Genomic DNA, 19,813 nt, shown 5'->3' with positions numbered 1-19,813 from the left:
TCTGTTTGGATTACAATAGACTAAATTGAGCAGGAAATGACTTTCTGGAGTGTGTGGGTGCAGATGTTTCAGGTGTCCATTGTCTCAGAGCCCAATGCATTACTGCCCTTTTTATCCAGCACTTAGCTTTCCTTGTTTGAATGCGAGAACTGCTGCTGTCTCTCTCGCTGAACAGCTCCAGGCCTCACCAGCCATACAACCCAACTGGTTCCTTTCCAGGTGTGGCCATTTGGTGAAAGGACAGAGAAATTATGAGCTCATAATGCTCTAGTTCTTCCACCAACCCTCCCTCTGTGCCTGGTTGTATAGGCAAGCAGTCACGGAGTGGCACACGTAATTGTCAATAAATTCCCAGGAGAATGTCTGTGACTGTTAGAACGGTGTGTTGCCTTTCTTCACGATAGGTATTGAAAGGTCATTTTAACAAGGAAAGGGGCCTTTCAGCTCCGATGTATCTATTGATCATTCAGTGAGCTAAGCCATTGAGGGGAAAAATGCCTGCTTTTCTTTATTTCTCTTTTACTGTGTTTATCTCTCCCAGATGGTAGTTTATATACAGCAACACGCTATGAATTCCGCAGCTTGCCAGACATCAGGCGCAACCGGTACCAGCGGATTCTAAAGACTGAAGAGTCTCCTCTGCACTGGCTAAATGGTAGGGTCTGCAAACCCCAGAACAGCATCTCATTGTCTCTCCTGCCTTTTCCTTCAAAAGAGATGAAGGAAACCTTTTTTAAAAAAAAAGATCTGCAGTACTCCTGCTTCCAGACTCTCACCATTGCTCTAATTTGCTCAGAATTAAATAAACTGCAGCAAGTAACTTATGGATCAAACCGTACATTCGAGATAAAAGATAACCAGGAGCTGGATGTACAGAAGTGTTTTGGAGAAGTTGTTCTGGGAGACCTTTCTAGACTTGCTCTTACCTCCCAGCAACCCATTAAAAAAAAGGAAGCTAATTTGCAAACTGTGGAGGACACGACAAACTCCTACTATGACAACTAGATTTTCCTATATTATCTGTAATGTGTAATTTGGCCTGCCTGTCTGGCTCCAGGAAAGATGCAGATCCGGTTTCAGTATGTGTTGCTCCCTTTTATAAGCAGCATGCTTTTCTTTTTCTTTCTTTTCTTTTTTTGGTTGGTGGCATGCTTCCCTCCCTCCCCCATCCAGGATAGACACAAAGTCTTGCAGTGCTAGTGTTGCCGTGGTGGTGCACTGTCTAGCTTTGCAACTGCCTGTTCTTTTTCCAGTTGCCGACACAGCAGCCCTAATTGTTTCCCTCCCCTTGGTTTGAGCAGATGCTGATTTTGTGGCCTCCGTGCTAGTCCGAGAGAGTGTGAGGAGCCCTGTGGGAGATGATGACAAGATCTACTACTTCTTCACAGAGCGAGCTGGAGAGGAGACCACCTCAATATTTGACAAGGCACAAGCGCCCCGGGTAGCCAGGGTGGCTCGAGTGTGTAAGGTAAAGAGACGAGTGTGACGTAAAGGCCTGAGTCTGCTGCAGGGCATTGGAAGGATTTTTTTAGCCTGCTACGCAAGTGCATAATACTGACAAGGGAGGAAGAAGGGAGGGCAGGCAGGGTGCCTCTTCCCTGGGCGTTTTTCACACTCTGTGGTCAGAAAGTCATTTGTCTAAAAGGGAACAAAAGAAAAAGTGAGATGTAGCATGGGAAATTGGTGATTGGGTCACCTGGGTGACCTTTTGCCCTTTGATTCAGAGCAGCCGCCGTAGTTGGGGGAGGACCGTCTAGTGGGATTGTAGTGCAAGAGGAGCCACTTCTAGTGCTCATCCTGATCTGCTTTTAGCTGCTAAGGCAGGATGGAGGTAGATGAAGAGAGGGACCCATTACAGGTTACGTTGTACCCACCTCCCCACCCCCAGCATAAATAAACAGTTGAAGGGAAGAGGACTTTTAGTCAGGGAAAGGGTGTAAGGGAAAGTGAATTAAAATAGATTTTAGCAAACCAGGGTTCTTGAAATGGCAAACATAGCTGTGGAGGAGCAGGTAGCCTTCCATTTAACACCTCATCTTCAAAAAGACTGCATGACTGGGACTTTAAGAACAATTCAGTCTTCTACATGCTGGAAATCCCTGTAAGAGCCATCTCAAAAGGGGCAGAAGCGCTTTCCGGAGGTGCCCAGAGTTGTGTTACCAAAAGTTGAATTTCTTTTTTGAAGGGGAAAAAAAAAGATTACCAGCCTGTTTTCTCTTTTTTATTGGCAGAAAAGTTAAATAAAATCTTCACTCTTGGGAGAGTGGCATTGATGCTTTGAAACAGAATTGTAGGTTGGCAGTATGGTACTCTTGAATGGACTCCTAGACCTGGATACCCAGATTGGAGCAGGGGTTGGAACATTTGTGCTTAGCTGTGACTGTTGCACCTACTGTGCCCATGCCTTGAATGTAACTGATCCATCAGAGGTGACACATGGCCTTATATATAATTTTTTTTCTGGATCACTGCAGATTTACTGTACAGTGGTGTCTCGCTTAACAACGATAATCCGTTCCAGGAAAATTGCTGTTAAGCGAAAACATCATAAAGAGAAATTAAAAAGCACATTGAAAGACATTGAAAACCCCTCAATGCGTTCCAATGGGCTAAAAACTCACTGTTTAGCGAAGATCCTCCATACGGCGGCCATTTTCGGTGCCTGTATAGCGAGGAATAAGCACAGCGGGGAACCATTTTAAGCACCCAGCGGCCATTTTGAAAATCCGACGATCAGCTGTTTTTGATTGTCGTAAAGCGAAAATCGGTTCCTGAAGCAGGGAACCGATCATCGCTAAGCGAAATTCCCCCATTTAGACCATCGCTTTGCGATCGCAATTGTGACTGCAAAAACATTGTTGTAAAGCGGATTCGTCGTAATGCGGGGCAATCGTTAAGCGGGGCACAACTGTATATGGGCCTGACTCTGAAAGCAGGATGAAACGTAGACTGGTTCAAAATGCCACAGATGGATTATTGACTGACTCTGGTATGGGGGGGATTATGGGCCTTTTAGGGAGGCTGCTAGGAAGGTACAGTGTAATGCTGCTGGGGAACAAGATTCCTGGTGCCAGTGCAGCATGTTTACCCAAGAGAATGGTGCAGTAGTGGGATCACCGCTGGCAATAGCATTCCCTGGGGAACAGGTAAAATAGACAAGCTGAGTGTTGCCATTCCATGTAATAAATAAGGTGGCAAATGCACCCCAGTGTCTTGACAATCTTACATTCTAGGGATGGGAGCAACCTGCCTTTGACTCCTTTGAAATGAGAGCTCATTCTTCGACTGAAAGGGGTAAGGCCATTTCTCAAAAAGGATTCTGCTTAATCCATAGATTCTGTGTGGAAATTGGTATGATTCAGGACTCAGAATAGCCTGAGAGCAGGGCAAGTGCCATTTATAGAAGTAGGAATGCCAAGAGGAGGATACTGAACCCCAGACTCTCTGCTTAGCAGTGCCTGTTTTCCTTTCACATGCTCCCAGGCCCTTTGTTCCTTTTCTGCTGAATTGTGAAAGCTTGTTCAAAAGTTAATTACTTTTATGAAATTATCATCATAATGATCTCTTTTCAAAGAGGCAGCCAGCCACCTTAGTCTGTTTCAGCAAACAGGAAAAACAAAACAGAAATGAAGCAGCATTGTGATACCTTTAAGGCTAACAGATTTGTTTCAACATGAGCTGCCCTGGGTACAGTCCTCTTCTTCAAACCCCGTGGAGCACTATAGGTGGGCCACAAGTTTATAATACAGTGGACGTAGTGTGAGGATGGGATTGGGACCAAGAATGAGAATACAGTGGTGCCTCGCTTAGCGAGTGCTTCGCTATGCGATGAATTCGCATAGCGAGGGGGTCCGGGCCATCGCTGGAGCGTTCGCTCAGCGATGGCCCCTATGGCGATTTTTCGCTTTGCGATGATCGCTAAGCGATTCGCTTAGCGATCTTCGCAAAACGAAGCGGGGGAGAACAGCTGATTGGCGGTTCCAAAATGGCCGCCGGAAGGTCCGCGCCGCATTTTCGCGCTCTGCCCTCGGTTACCGAGGGTGCGAAAATGGCGGCGCTATGGAAGAAACATCACTTAACGGTGAGTTTTCAAGCCATAGGAACGCATTGAACGAAGTTCAATGCGTTTCTATGGCTTTTTTAGTCCCGTTTAGCGATGTTTTCGCATAGCGAAGGTTAATCCGGAACGGATTAACCTCGCTATGCGAGGCACCACTGTAGGCCCAGGTGGAATGAAAATTGCATGTAAAAGCCTAATACAGTAACAAGCTTCCAGGTGACAATGCTATTGTTATCATATTAGAAAATATCTCTTTTAGCATATTACTGTATTCTTTTGTACTCTTGAATTTTTTTTAATTCTGGGGACATATCTGATGTACTTTTGATATAATTCATGCTGAGATCCCTTTATAATGCCATGACTTTGTTTACTGATACTCATTTGGCAAAACTGGCTATCCTGAACACAGGTGGAATAGTACTTTGAGGCCATGCAATATTGGTAAAGTACCAGCAAGAGACCATGCGGTCTCTTGAAATGGGACAGACAGTGTGTGGTGGGTTTCTGACAGAGGTCCTTGCAGTGTGATCCTAGTTACATTCACTCAAAAGTAGACCCCATTGAGTTAAGTAAGTCTTATAACTGAGTGTGGTTAGGGTTGCAGTCTTTGGTTTAAATTCCTGCTCAGTCTGGAACTTTGTAGATCACTTCACCGCTATCTCTTCCCGCTGCTTACACCTCAAGACTGCTGTGGGGATGATGTCATATTAGAGCTTGGAAAGTTTCTTTTAAGAAGTAATTTGTTCCTGTTACTTGTTAGCTTCAATATTTGTTGCATGGCTTAGAAGGCAACTTGTTATCTCACTTGTTATTTTCTTTTACTGGACGGGAGGAGATCACCATAAGATTATTAAGATAAAAGCACACAACTTGATAATTTACTGGCTAAAATACTTAAAGATGCACTTAAAGAGTTATTGAAAAAAATTATTCATGATGGCAGGGAAGTGACAATTTTCATCACTTCTGAGAGAAAAATGAACTTGCTACAACTGGTGGCATATTTATGTAAAATACTTGTGTAACTTACTCCTTTCAAGTTTGGGGTCAGGCAGCCCTCAAAGTTCCCTGTGAACAAATGCAAATGGGGTAAATGCATAAGAAAGAACCACAGTAACTGCAGTGTCTGCTGCAAGGACAAACACCAAGTCATTTCGGCCTGTGATGCCAGATCAGATGGGGACGATACAAGCTTCTGGCCGTGTTAGTAGCAAGGTGCCCTTGGCTCTTGAATTAGCCATATCGCTCCAGCAACTGCAGCAGTCAGCACTGCCAATGCTGCTCGCAAGGTCTCCAAGAGGGAGGATTGTCAGAGCGCACATCTTTGCACTGAGCCTCCACCAGGTGGGTCCGGCTCTGTTCAGGGTTCGGGAGTTTTAAGTCCATCTTTCCAGACAGGTTGTAAACGACAGGTCTCTGTGGCTTGAGACGTGCAAGTGCAGCTGAGCAAGAGCTGATCAGAGCCAACAAGACTGCATGGGATTCATCTTTCGGCTGATTGAACAGATGGTTCTGGGTCTGTGAGCATCAGGGATGCTGCTTGTGGCTCTGAATTTATGCTTTAGTCCTCACAGGCAGGGCAGCAGTGATAGAAAATTGGAGCAGCCTGGGAAAGGAACCTGGGCGTGAGTGTGGCCACAAGAGATTTAAGGAGCTTGCGCTGTATGCCTGATCACAAGGTTAAGAGGCGATTTGATTACTGCATATAAGTATGTTCCCAGGGAGAAGGCTCCAGGAGGGGGTTGGAGCCGAGGGGCGGGAGGATGTGAAAGCTACAGAGGAGAGATTAGGACTTGGCTCTTTGTGAAGGGAATGTGCACCACTGCACTCAGATTGCTTGTCTTTGGCACTAGGCTTTGTTTGCTTTCTCTAGGGCCTGAGGGCTTGATTGCATCTTGGCTTGTGGAGCTGTCAGGGAGACAGAAACTCCTCCATGATGTTGTCCTCTGCTTCACTCGCTTTTGTTGCTAAAGGAGAGCCGTCAGGCCCCTCTCAGTCCTTGCAGTCCTTCCATCACATGACCAGGCAAAGGCATCTTTCCTCCCCTTCCAACATTATCCTTCTAGGGTCACAAATCCCTCAGAGCAACGTGCCTGAGAAATCAGACATTGTACCTAAGGATACAATGAAAGTAGGTTAATTGGCCAGTACAGACTGAGGCAAAGGCCTGTTAGAATAAATAGACTTTTCCTCTTAAGGGACCTCTGTTTCTAATGGCATGTTAACTGTGTTGCCTCATTCAGACTCACAGGTGGACATAAAAGCTTCTCAGAAAGTGCAAGATTAGCAAGGATAATTCAGGAGGCTTCTTTCAATGTTAGTCAGCACTTTGAGTAGATGCTCCATGTCTATCATGGAACAATCAACCCTTGGGTATTTTTTTTAAGGAAAATAGGGAGGCTTCTCTAGAGCCATTCCTGGTTTGCAAATAAGCTGATGATGATTTCAGACATAGTAAACTGACCTGGCCCCTGTTTGACCACATGTGAATGTTGATAGGAGTGCCACTGCAAAAGTATAGAAACTGCTGATCTGCATAGTTATGTTTCAGCTGCATATAAATAGAAGCTGTCCTGTAGGAATTCTGTAACCAGAGTTACATTTCCTTGAACATTTCCATTTATATATTCTATGGGTGAAAAACCTTTGGCCATCCATATATTTTTACCTTCATCTCCCCTTAGCCCAGAGACAGACTGGCCCTGCTGCCAGAGGTGATTTTGGGAGCTGTAGTCTAAAAAGAGTGACTTTCCCAAGCTCTGCTTCACTTGCATCTGCATTGCTAAGGATATTTTAGAAGTGATGCTTTAAACCTTCTGGAGGGCAAAAGATTTTCTGACTCAAAATATGCTATTTTTTCATCTTAATTCTTTTTGTGGATAGTGAGGCTATGCAGATGTCTGAATTGGCCTTGCCATTAATTGTTCCCCACCCATATAAGCTGAACAGGGTCTTTTTATAGCCTTTCTTTCTTTTTTATGCCAGAATGATGTTGGTGGTAAGAAGATCCTCCAGAGGAAATGGACATCCTTCACGAAAGCAAGGCTGGCCTGTTACATTCCCTACTATGAGGTCCTCAAGGATGTTTACAGTCTGGACAGTGGTGACTGGCGGAGCACAGTCTTCTATGCAATATTCACCTTATCAGCACAATGGTGAGCCAAGCATACTTACACTGTAGCTGTTCAGGAAAGATGCCATGGAATCTGTTAAAAATAACCAAAGCTTGGGGAAAAGAGGTCTGTTGGCTTGGTTTTTGGATTATAACTTCTAGAGTTTCCCAGCTAGCATAGTTCGTGACTGTGCTGTTCCTTTGGGAGCTGTCATCCAAAGTAATGTTTTGAAGCTCTCTGAATAATGTGACTGAGTAACATTGCTGTCAGCGTGTTGACACACACACAGACACACACAAAGCCAATCAAATGCTAGGGATTTTTAGGGAGCAAGACAGAAACAGTGCAAGAGGCACTGTGACCCTTCTTTGTGTACTGAGTGTGTTTGTAACTCTGCTTGATGGACTGCAGAATTGCACCATACTGCTAGCTGAGCAGTAGAGCGATAAAGCAAATGAAACCAACTTTGGTATTTCGAGGGAGTGTGTGCATGGTGCAGTCTCTGCCCAGAGTCACAATGGTGGGTGTGGATCTAATCCACCTTGGAATGGTTTTGATTTGATTTGTATGTTATTGTTCTTTCCAAAGTGGGATTAAAAGCATCTCACAGCAAGAGCTACAAACAGATACAAATATTGCTTGTAATAGTTAAACATAATTGAATTGAAAGCTATTGAATGCCAGTTTAAAAGCACAGCATCTACCAGCAAAAAACACACACCCTTCTTCAGCACCCAGTCAGCTGCCAAAAGCTCTCCTGGTAGAAAGGCATTTCTCTGCCAGTAGCAGGTGGCAAGGAGGGAAGACAGCACCGTCTCCTTTAGAAGGCGGCGCCACAGCCTGGAAGCTGCTACCGAGATAATATCTAGCCTTCCTAGAGATTTCTTCTGCTCCGCTTCAAGGAAGGACTGGAAGGTTGCTCATCTCTTTCCAAAGCTGGGCAGCCTGCATTTTCTACTGCAGTGGGAGTCCGGAGATTCTTTCACTCCCTTGACCCACAGCCAACAGTGTATGTCAGTGGGTGAGCGGATGGAGCACAAGAGAGACTTGGGTTTGGTTGCTAATAAATCCTCCTTGTCTTGAAAATTTTTTGGCACCTGAAATGGATTCATTGTGCTAAGAGCAAGAAATAGATGGGACACTTTATTTAGGACTTTATGAGGGGAAGTCCTTTGGGGGAACATTTGTGAAATAATTTAATAATATCTGTTAAAGTAGGAGATAGTTGGTGACTGCAAAGGATGGGGAGAGAATTAATCCATTATTCTGGATTTGCCCTCCCGGGGGGTGGGAGTCGATACTATTCACTGTATGGGTTGCAACAACAATCACAGTTGTTGTGCTTTTTCTTTCAGCATTGTTGGGCTGAGTCCAGGCAGAAGTCTTAGCCAGCCCTTTGGAATTTTCTATTAGTGATTAGCCTCCGTGTGAGTTTAATAATGTAGAGTTGCATTGGTTAGCAACTTTGGTGCTTTTGTAACGTTTGCCAGCGTAGAAGATCTGCAGTTAAAGCAAAACAACAACCAGAAAGCTATTGTCCAAATAGTATTGGAATTGTACATAAAATATATTTCTTAATTAGCACTAGCCATGGAACCCCAAAAGGCTGTTTTTGAACTCATGAGGTATCTTCGTGATCATAGTCTTGCCAAATTCATCCAGAAAATGGTTATGTCAAGGCTAGGAAAGTGTTTTTGCCTGGGCTGTGCATTTTCTTATGGGAAAGCTCTTGACGGAGTGAGGGCTATATTCTTATATTGCTTCTGTAAGTTTAAATGATGGGATTTTAACTTGATTCCTCTCCCCAAAAAAGAAGGGGGAAAAAAGAAAGAAAGAAAGAAAGAAAAAGAATGTATTTGGCACAACTACAAATTTATTTTTATACTGAAGCAGACTGAAGTAACTACTGCCTTGAAAATTGTGTTTCAGGTCAAACATACACCTAGGCATTGCATTACTCTAAGCTGCTCCAAAGGGCAGCTTGCAGAGCTGCAACCAGCACTGAGCCAGCATCTTATCCATGAGGCTGGATCACACTAGACCAGCCGTCACCAGACTTTTCAGCCTTCCACCCACACTTTGATTTCTGAGAATGCCTCTCCTCTCCTTTACTACCATCAAACCCCTCTTTTAATACAATATTCAAGCTGTAATTAAAAATTAAAAATTAATGCAAAACTTGATAGTACATTGTTTAAAATAAAATATCACCGTTAGTCATTTCTCTTGTCACAAAAAAATTAATAAAAATTGTAATTTACTTTAAGAAATAGCAGAAACAATGCAGATTTAATAAGTAGAGTGACCACAGTCCCACAGCTTTCTTTAGAATTTCTTCATGCCTTCCTAAGATGACAGGGACACCCCTTCTGTTTGGGAACCAGTGGACTAGACAATTCACTTAGCATATTGTTAGAAACAGAGCTTCCTTTAGGTGCTAAAAAGACATCTGTTTCTCACCATATATGCTTTCACATACTGTAGCTCCATATCTTGCCCTTCGTTACGCTGGAAAATAAACACCAGTTTTGTTTGTAAGCCTGATTGCCTATATTTGTATTGCTAAGAAAATCATGGTGTGGGACACTAAAACAGGCTACTGGCAGGTAATATGATTTTCCTGACTGCCTTGACTCCCCATTGTTTTAATGTCAGCAGCACTGTAGGAAATTAGCATGCTGGAAAATGTGCTTCGTTGGACATAGACACTCAGCAACAAGTCCCAGGAAAACATAAGTGCACCCTGGTTTCTGCTTGGGTTCTGGTGGCTCTTGAGAGCTTGGCAGCTGCTGGAGGGTTCTGTGTGCTAATGCTGAGCTTGGAAGTCCACAGACAGCATATTGCAAACAAGAATCCTCACATCTTTCTGCTGGTTCTGACGACTGTTCCAAGCCCCATCCTTTGGTGGAGAGTGAAAGGGCTTAAAGTGCATATGGGCAGCCTGCAGCTGTGGGTAGGATGTGGCTGTCGGCAGGAGCTCAAAACTCTCCTAAAAAAAGCAAAACTCTCCTAGCCGTGGGTGGTGAGGGGAGAAAAAGAAAGGGAAAGGGAGAGAGAGAGAGAGAGAGAGAGAGAGAGAGAGAGAACAGGAAGGAGGTGGCAAAGAGTAAGAAATCAGGAATGACCCTGCCCTCTTTTGGATTTGCTGCTGTCTGCCAACAGTACATGAAAGGGCATCCAGGGGATTCTGGAAGAAGTAGAAGGCCTTGCCCCAGTTTCATGATCGTGTCCATCTGTCTTCCAGGAGGAGCATGGAGGTGTCTGCCGTCTGCCGATACAACATATCCGAGGTGCGGGCAGCTTTCTTAGGGCCTTATATGGAATACCAGGACTCCTCCCGCAAATGGTCCCAGTATACTGGGGATGTCCCAGTGCCTCGGCCAGGATCAGTAAGTTATTTTCTTTTGTCTTCCATTCCATACTAATGAGGCAGAAGTCACACACAAGACTTCCTTCCTCCAAGAAGCAGAATGGCTCAAACAAATGAAAACCAAGATGCAGATTGTCTGATTGGTTGGTTGGTTGGTTGACTTGATACATAGCCCTTGTCTTTGTTCAAAATTGGATTCTAGGGTGCATGTGAAAGTTAGATAATACCTGCAGTAATCTTACAGTTGTGCTCAAATGTTCCTCTGCATGGGAGGGGGCACATGGCCCTCCAGATGTTGCTGGGCCGTGAATGCTATCAGTCCTAGCAAGCATCATCAGTGGTCAGCAGAGATGGGTACTGAAAGCCAGAAACATTTTGGAGGACTGCACTTTGCCTGCCCCTAACATAAAATAATTTTCTTTGGACTACAAGATTCCACATTTGAACATGATTTTCTACATACAGAAATATTCTTTATGTAGGAGAATATTCAGTCTTCTGCCTTCAGTATGAAGGTAGTATGATCCCATCACAGGGCCTTTGTGGGTTTTAGCTCTTAGAACAGTGCTGACCAACACGCAAGTCTTCCCCACAGGCCTCAGTGCCCTCATGTCTGTTTTCTGCTAGTGATTAAACTTAAGGTTGAAAATTGATGTTGCCACTGCTACAGGGGAGCAAAGGGAAGAAGATGCTCTGCTGTGCAGACTGACAGAGCTGTTTGAGGCAGGGAAGGCCCTCTGGCACCTTCATGCACCTTAAGAAACCACTCTAGTTCCTACTGCATTTTGTGGGTAGTAATGAGATTCTGGAGGAGCCAACATGGCCCCCAACTCATGGAAGCTCTTAAGCTTTATGCCTCTCCTATAACCTTGCAGCGGGTGGTGTCAATAATAATCCATCTCTCCTCTGCAGTGCATCACTAATCGTGCTCGCAAAAGTGGCTACAACTCCTCTCAAGACCTGCCCAACAACGTGCTGGATTTTATCAAGCTCCATCCACTGATGTATGAAGAGGTGAAGCCTGTGGACGGAGCCCCCTTATTAGTGAAGAAAAATGCAATTTATACCCAAGTAGCAGTAGACAGAGTCCGGGGCCTGGATGGGCAGGTGTACAACGTGCTTTTCTTGGGAACAGGTAGGGTGTCTGTATATATCATGCCTTACTGAGCCTCGTGGCACAGTGGTTAAATCGCTGTACTGCAGCTAAAACTGTGCTTACGACCTGGGGTTCAAATCCCAGGTAGCCGGCTCAAGGTTGACTCAGCCTTCTATCCTTCCGAGGTCGGTAAAATGAGTACCCAGCTTGCTGGGGGGGCAATGTGTAGCCTGCATAATTAAATTGTAAACCGCCCAGAGAGTGCTTGAAGCGCTATGGGGCGGTATATAAGCAGCACGCTTTGCTTTTTTTGCTTTTATGCATGCTGGCCTTCAGTGACTGTGCTGTCCTCTATGAGGCCTTAGGCAAACATAGGGTGCAGCGGTGTGCACCCTCCAAACATATACCAGTGAATCTCAGGATTTGTTTGTAGGAGAAAATACTAGGGCTTGGCCATCTAGTGAAAATCTCCCTTGGCTGAAAGGCAGCTGTGACAGATAGCTGCTATCCTAATCACTGTTGGTCAGCAAACAAATCACCTGTAAATAGGTGAGGGTGCTGCTTTTTCTGCTACACGGTGTGACTGTGCCCAGCAAACTCCAAATCAGTGGGTGACCTTATCTTCTTGCTGTGCTTCCACGCTTCGCTTAGCTGTTGACTTGGTGAAGGTGGGGTTTCCCTTTCTTAAAAACAAAAACAGTTCACAACAGAGAGATCAAAATTCAACTGGGTTTGGGGGAGAAAAATCATTAGGAAAGTGCTCTAAGGGGAATTCAGCATCATGACTGAACCCTTTTATAACAAAATTCCACTGCAGACTTGGGAATCACAACTATGGGGCAGTATTTAGGATGCTGTTAATTCTTCTCAGAAGTACAGTTCTAATTATTCAGTCTATGCTATTTTGGTACCCTTCTGCTCCTTCTAAAAATCAAATAGCATGGACCCTCTCCTTTACCAAGACATTTGACTTCTGCCAGCCAGCTAGATCTCAGCTGCATACAGGCTCTTCATAGGCTTAGCACACTGAATGCTGCCTGTATGACTGTAGTCTAACATGAGACCATATGGATAACGTTCCTTGCTATTCTTTTTAATTTAATTTCCATCAGGTAATGGCTGGATACACAAGGCAGTCGTCATCAGGTCCATGGTCCACATTATAGAAGAGATCCAGGCCTTCAAAAATCTCCAGCCTGTGGAGAACCTCGTCATTTCTAAACAGCAGGTATAGCTATAACGGTATTAACATCCTCCCCCTATGCCTTTAAATGCCTTTCCTCATGTGCTGCCCTCTGAGCAAGGCAATTATCTCATGCTAGCTGGATGTTTCTGGAGGTGATGACAATACATTTTAGAGGGCACCAGGTGGGGGAAGACAGCCTTAAGATCCCCTTAAAAAGCAGTGCATGGAAAAGACTGGAGGAATCACATCGTGTCTTTTGTCCCATTACCAGTTTGGGAATCAAGGCAGAGAGGCCTCAATTTTGTCCTTAACTCTCACCCAGATCTCTACCACAATCTAGCCCAAAACATCCAGATAAGATTGTAAGATCTGAATGTTCACTTTTTCTACCCTCCACAAAACTGCCCACATTAGCAAACTGTGAAATGTACCATCTGTCAAGGTATGGTTCTCTTCTGAACTATCCTTTTTGGAGGGGGGAAAAATGGAATGCAAGACGTGAGTGTGATTTTCTTTTTCTACCTTGTGTGATCCAATTCCTGTCATCTCTGCCAATAAAGTGAGGTGAGATAAAGCAGGGCCTTGAGGGTATTTATTTGGCCTTGCCCTTAGCTAAGTGGCTGCCATCCAGTGTGTTAACTCCCACCTGTCCGTGGGCAGGCCATATACACTACATTTCTGGACTAACTGGTTGGAGCCCTTTGCTCTCTTTAGGCGCTGGCTATTGCAGTTCTTTGCCTACTGTAAGGCCATTCACTTCACATGTGTAGATACATGATAAAAACAAAGCATGAAAGCATAAAAACAAAGTTTAACAGATTTATTTTCATGTGAACTGTGGGTTGCAAGCTGCTTCTTCCGACACATCCAGTGGATTATTTTGCCACAGATTTATATAAAAATATACATTGTGGGGTTGTGGACTCAGCAAAGATGGATACCGGGGGTGGTGGTAGTAGTATTTTAAGGTAGCAGTAGCTTATTTTGGTTCCAGAGGTTCTCCTCCTTCCACTTAGGGCTACCACTTTTTGTTTCTATTTTCCTAACAGATCCTTTGTGCCTTTAATGATTTCCCAACAGGCAGAAAACTAATAGGCAGAAAATGGTAGTCACAGAAAACACTGAATTTCTCTATTCTCACCAGGCAAAAAATGCCAAAGCTTATTGTCAGCTGTGTCCCCAGATGGTGGTTAAAGCTTCAGCTGTATGGGATTTGTGCCAGGGCTGCAGAATGAGATGTTGTTTAATCTCTAAAATGGTCTTCTCCAACCTGCATCCCTCCAAATATGTTGGACAACAACTCCCATTAACTCCATGCTCCCAGAAAGGTGATGGAAATTGAGTACTGTACAACACATCTGTGGGGGAGGTGCAAGGTTAACAAAGGTTGCTACAAGATATTGGTATAAAGTATTGTGCTGTATAGTTCTTGTATAGGTAGGTCCTCAGCTGCAGATAGAGTGACAGACAAGGGCACAGGAGAACTGGCTTCAAATCCCTGATCAACCCTGGAAATTCACTGGTGAGGGGGGCGTGTTACTGTTGAAGCTACTCCTTAAATATTTCACTTACCTTGAAAGTGCTGTTAAGATTGCTGTAAATCGGCTGTGAATTGATGGTGGCAGATAAGTTTTTTTTCTTTTCTGGAGCTGGCACCCTTTTTTCCTGCCTGGCCAAGGTTTAACTGGCAATCTGAGACTCAGATATTCCATGGGTGATGCTTCTCCTGACTTAACAGAAGGGGAAAGAAATGCATTCCCTGATAAATTCCTGCACATCTGGCTGCTTGTTAAAAGAAAGAATGTAAGTAGGATGCAGGGAGGGCCTGTTGCTCTTTTCTTGGCTTTCTACCTCCTCTTTCATTTCAGTAAACCCTCACATGGAGACATGAGCCTGGGTCCCAGGCATTTGGGAATTTTGGAGAGCCATCTCTGTACACCAGGAGGTGGGATATAGAAAAGGAATATGAAGGGCATATGTGTTGCAAGAGAAATCTGTCCGGGGACAAGTGGCTGCATGAGTAATGCCCACCTCCTGCTGTGTTCTACTGCTTCCCTCTGCTGGACAAACTGGGGTCATGCAACTCTGATCGCCAACAACAGCAATTAAGTTGCAGGGTCCAGGTGAGCCCCACTTCTCCAAGAATCTTGGCTCCATCCTGACCCTGGACATTTTTCTTTTAGAGAATACAACTTGTAAAATCTGCCCTTTTCTTGCTGGGAGATTCTAAAAGTTTGTAATCCATAAAATTAACTTTCCCAAGCTTAAAAAAGAAAAGAGGAAGCTGTGTATTATTACATAATACAACTGTAGAAAAACGGGGCACCTTCATTAGACCACACAAAAAATTCCAACCATTCATGCAAGCTTTTGTAAATTAAAAATCCCTTCTTCAGGCATGCACCAGTAATTTGTGGCCAGTGCAGAAAAATAATAAATGAATGTCCCAAACATTCATGGTAAAACTTTACCAGGCATCCTCTTAAGATGAGTTTGAAGCTGGTTACAGGTAGGATGTAGGGGTTTGGTTTAATGTTTCACCCCTGGTACCATGTGGTTGGAAAATTCCACTCTGTATTTAGACAGAGGCAGCTCATCACTCTGCATAAGGCTCACTCTCTCCCCCCCCCAATCACTTGTTTTTGGACCACATGGTTCCCTTTTGGCTTGGGGTGGGGGAAAGATCACATATGGGACATAACAGTCTTCATCAGATTGCTGAAGCCCCCATCCTGGTAACTCCTTGAATGAGGACCGGAAGTGAAAAGATCTGTAAGGTTTTAGTGGTGGTCAATTATGCTGGGGTTATAAGCATCTGTCCAGGTGCTGTTCTTTTGGGTATTCTGTCTCTTGATATGAGACTCAGTCTAGTGTCTGTTGCAATGCCTCTCCAATTAAACACTTCAAAATTTCCCTGCCATGCAGCTGAGCAAGGTAGGATTGTTTAGCTCTGTGGGAGGATCAGGGAACATGTGACGTTTTTGATGTTGTTGGATCATAGCTCCCTTTGTCCCCCACCACTAGCTTTGCTAGCTAAGGATGGGAACTGTAGTCCAGCACCTCTGCTCTGCTCTGCACAAATGGTGTGTAGTGTCTGTGCTAAGGATATGTTACTTCCTTTGCAGAGGAGTCTATACGTGGGGGCCCAGAGTGGAGTCTTGCAGTTGCCACTGTCCACCTGCAAGCGATACCTCTCCTGCTTCGATTGTATCCTGGCCCGGGATCCGTACTGTGGTTGGGATGGCGAGAGCTGTCGAGAACTAACTGAGATGCTGGACAGGTAGGGTATTACAGATGTCTGTGGTGTGTGCAGTGGAGAAAAATGCAGCTATGCATGTTGTTGCACTTAGGATAGGGAAACCTCTGGTCTCCCAGATCTTGCTGGACTCAAGTTACTCTTCTGTGTCTGTCAGCGTGACTAAGGGTAAGGGATAACAGGAGAATGAGTTCATCAGCATCTGGAAGGTTGGAGCTTCACCTACCTCTGGTGCAGGAAATGAGCATTTTTGTGTGTAGAGCCCCTGTATCAGCATCTGCAGTTTCACTTAATCCACAGTCTGAAATTAAAGGAAAAATCCAGTACTGTAATTTGTATTTTCACTGTGTATTTACCAGAACTAGCCAGTAGACAGAGCCCAAGACCGTACTATGTATTCTTATTGATGAAGAATACGTGGCATGGTCTCTGTAGCCAGTTCTGGTAATACATCATGAAAATCCTTTTTTCTGAAGGTTTTTCTTCTACCATGCTATGCATAGCATTCGCTATTCTGTAGATTTCAGCATTCATGGGGGGCTTAGAACCAATCCCCGTGGATATGGGGGCCCTGCTGTATACAAGTGTCTACTCATCTGCACCTTCATGCTTGTAGACTTCTTCTGGGGTGCACTGCATGCTGATGGTCTTTAGTCTTTTGCACCTTCTCAACTGATCAAGGTCCTGCTTTCTTGCCCAGGTCTCTACTGATCCAGGACATGCTGCATGGCAGTGTAGGCTGTGGGAATGACTCCGCCCAGGGTAAGTCTCTGGTTTGGTCTCTTCCTTCTACTTTTGTTGGGGGTGGGGATAGAGAAGTCTTGGTTCTGCTATCAGCAACTGGTGGCTTGGCCTGAAAGAAGGAACAGTGGCCAGAGAGAGGAATAATCCAAACGTGAACAGCTCACCTCTTTCCAGCCACTTCTAGGAACATGAACAAGCAATATGTTTCTCTTCTCATTCCTGACCAGATTCAAAATTTGCTTTCTTTATATCACCAAATACCTCCACTTTATTTCCAATACAATAAGGCTATGTGAGGAAAAAGAGAAAGAAAAACAAAAAGTCTTCACAAGATTATGTACAAGCTAAATTATTTCTATTAATAAATTTGTATATATTTCTATGTACAGCGGTGCCCCGCTTGACAAGGATAATTCGTTCCGTTCAAATCGCTGTTAAGTGAAATCCTCGTCAAGCGAAATGAAAAAGCTCATAGAAATGCATTGAAAACCGGTTCAATGTGTTCCAATGAGCGAAATACCTCAGCGTCCAGCGAAGATCCTCCATAGGGCGGCCATTTTCCGGTGCCTGTAATGTGAGGAATTCGTCGTAAAGCACAGCGGGGAGCCATTTTGCACAGCAGGTGGCCATTTTGAAACCCGACAATCAGCTGTTTTTGATCGTCGTTAAGCGAAAAATTGGGTCCCGAAGCAGGGAACCGATCAACATTAAGCGAAAAAAGCCCATTCAGTCATCATTTAGCAATTGCAATAGCGATCGCAAAAAACTAATCGTCAAGCAATTTCTTCGTCTAACGAGGTAATCGTCAAGCGAGGCACCACTGTACTGTCAATGTCCTCTTCTTTCAAAGTTACCTTTTCCTGCATCATTTTTGAAAAAAAATATTATAAAGAGTGTGGCATAAAAGATAGATCTATGTACATAAGAAGCAGTAGCTATGGAAGGAGGATGTCACAGGTAGCAGTTTTTGATGCTATTTTCCATCCAAATTGTGAGAAAATATGCCCATCCCAGCACTGCTAAATTTCTCTAGATTCTCAGAAGTCCAAAAAAGGAGGGAGGGAGGCTAGGCACTTCTTTTTTTAAAAAAAGAAAGAAAGAAAAATGAAGATTGATGAACTGATGTTCTCAGAAAGCAAACTTTTAAATTCCTCCCCAAACTCTTTGGGAGTTTCACAGTGGAAACAGAGGCTATGGATAATCCATCATTATGAGAGGAAAATTCTTGAAGGCCCATTGTTAAATGTCACTCCAGCAGCCTCTTCCACTCCCTGGAAAATTAGCTTGCCTTGTTTTGTGATTGGTCCTCAGGACCTGAGCATGGAGTTTTTTTGAAAGATTTCTCAGCCACAAATACTGGCATGAATCAGATCCCTCTGATTCTAAAGTGTTATCAGGTCTCAGGTCTTCCATTTGGGGAGTTCTACGTGCCTTTTCCTTAAATGATGCTCCTGTCCCTCATTTGCCACTTACTTCATTGCGACCCCTTACCAGTTTGTGCATTTCCTCCTGCAGCCCTGGCCGCACAGAAGAACCGCACAGTGTTGCGTGGTGATGACGTGCTTTTGCCCTGTGAGCAGGCCTCCAACCTAGCACGAGCGACTTGGCTGGTGAACGGGACCCAAGTGCTGGCTGAGGACAGGGAAGGCCACTTCCGCTTGGGGGTAGATGGACTGCTGGTGACAGACACACAGATGGAGTACAGTGGGGAGTACCGGTGCTATGCGGAAGAGAATGGCCTCCGAACCCTGGTGGCTGCTTATACCCTCAGCGTGCTGCGAGAGCAACTGGTGCCCCAGCCACTCCCAACATTATCATACCCATCTGGGCATGCACCCAGCCATGCTTATGAGGACATGAGATTTATTTACATCGCTGTCATCACCATGTTGGGGGGCTTGTGCCTGGTGCTCACTGTGGTCCTCCTCTACGTCTCCTGCCTGCAGAAGCGCAAGGGCAAATACAGTCTCGGGGTCCCCAAGGCATCCAGCGTGGAGTTGCAGACAGTCTCCTCTAATTGCATGGGTAAAGGAAGTCAGGAAGAGGAGGAAGGAGAAGACCTGGGCCTCTTTCCTGATGGCTGCCTGCAGATTATCCCTGGGGAAGCCACCACCCTGGCCTCTCCATCCAAGGAGGCCCCTCCAGCTCCTCCCCCACCCCCTCCTCCTCTCCCTATGGAGTTCACCAATGGCATCCCTACCTTGCCCAACATGTTGCGCAAGATGAATGGCAATAGCTACATGCTGCTGCGGCAGAACGAGGAGCCATGCACCTCGCCACTCTACAACTCCTTCACCGAGGAGCTGAGCAAGATCCTAGAGAAGCGGAAACACACGCAGCTGGTCGAAAAGCTGGACGAGAGCTCTGTGTAGGGATGGGGAAACAGGGAGCCCCACTTGATGGAACTAAAAATCCCCCTGACCCTTCCTTCTGTGATTCCTTCTTCCTGATCCGACAGAACCAGTGTTACAATTCAGCAACTACCTCCGGAGCGGCCCTCCGGAGCCGCTAGAGACTCCGTGCTCATTTCCTTTGGGGGGTGGGGTTGTTGGGTTTTTTGTTGTTGTTGATTGTTTTGTTTTCCAATTGTTGTAAAAATGAGAAAGAAATTTATTTAAATGGGAATTATATTTATATATAAAAGGATGATTGATAAACAGGATCCGCAGAGATCTGTTGGATTTGTCTGAATGACCTCCACCCGGTGGAGCACGTCTGAATGTACTGTTGGCTTGGGCTGGCGAACATACTGTTAAGTTGGCCACTTGGGCTAGGCTTCCATCTCTAGGCCCAGCAGCTTTCTGAAACTGAGGGATGAGATGCCTAGCTATGATTTCAAGAGGTAGGTAACCATTTTATTTTCCTGCTAAAATCCAAATTACCTGAAAATTCAGTTCTTAGAATCAGACTACATTTCAAATGAATTTATAACTGGGATGGGCAATGTATCCCCCTGAACCATGCTACTACCCTGAACACACTTGA

At 44.8% G+C, this 19,813-nt stretch overlaps 1 protein-coding gene across 7 annotated transcripts in view; it reads left to right on the top strand.

The window, feature by feature from the left end:
• The window catches only part of SEMA4G (semaphorin 4G), a 110,955-nt gene extending 91,465 nt beyond the window's left edge, over window positions 1–19,490 (top strand). For all 7 annotated transcript variants that reach the window (XM_072995632.2, XM_072995633.2, XM_072995631.2 and 4 more), the window contains 9 exons: window positions 542–655; window positions 1,302–1,468; window positions 7,049–7,218; window positions 10,421–10,565; window positions 11,459–11,681; window positions 12,755–12,870; window positions 15,954–16,108; window positions 16,785–16,846; window positions 18,344–19,490. In XM_072995632.2, the coding sequence (XP_072851733.2) occupies window positions 542–655; window positions 1,302–1,468; window positions 7,049–7,218; window positions 10,421–10,565; window positions 11,459–11,681; window positions 12,755–12,870; window positions 15,954–16,108; window positions 16,785–16,846; window positions 18,344–19,200 (2,009 nt within the window). In that variant the 3' untranslated portion in view covers window positions 19,201–19,490. The remainder of the gene's footprint in view (window positions 1–541; window positions 656–1,301; window positions 1,469–7,048; window positions 7,219–10,420; window positions 10,566–11,458; window positions 11,682–12,754; window positions 12,871–15,953; window positions 16,109–16,784; window positions 16,847–18,343) is intronic.
• Window positions 19,491–19,813: the final 323 nt, after the last annotated feature.

This window comes from Pogona vitticeps, chromosome 3, assembly GCF_051106095.1.
Source record: "Pogona vitticeps strain Pit_001003342236 chromosome 3, PviZW2.1, whole genome shotgun sequence".
In the NCBI taxonomy this organism is placed as follows: Eukaryota; Metazoa; Chordata; class Lepidosauria; order Squamata; family Agamidae; genus Pogona; species Pogona vitticeps.
The sequence above is the reverse complement of the archived record's forward strand: the minus strand, read 5'-3'. Positions and strand labels throughout refer to the sequence as shown.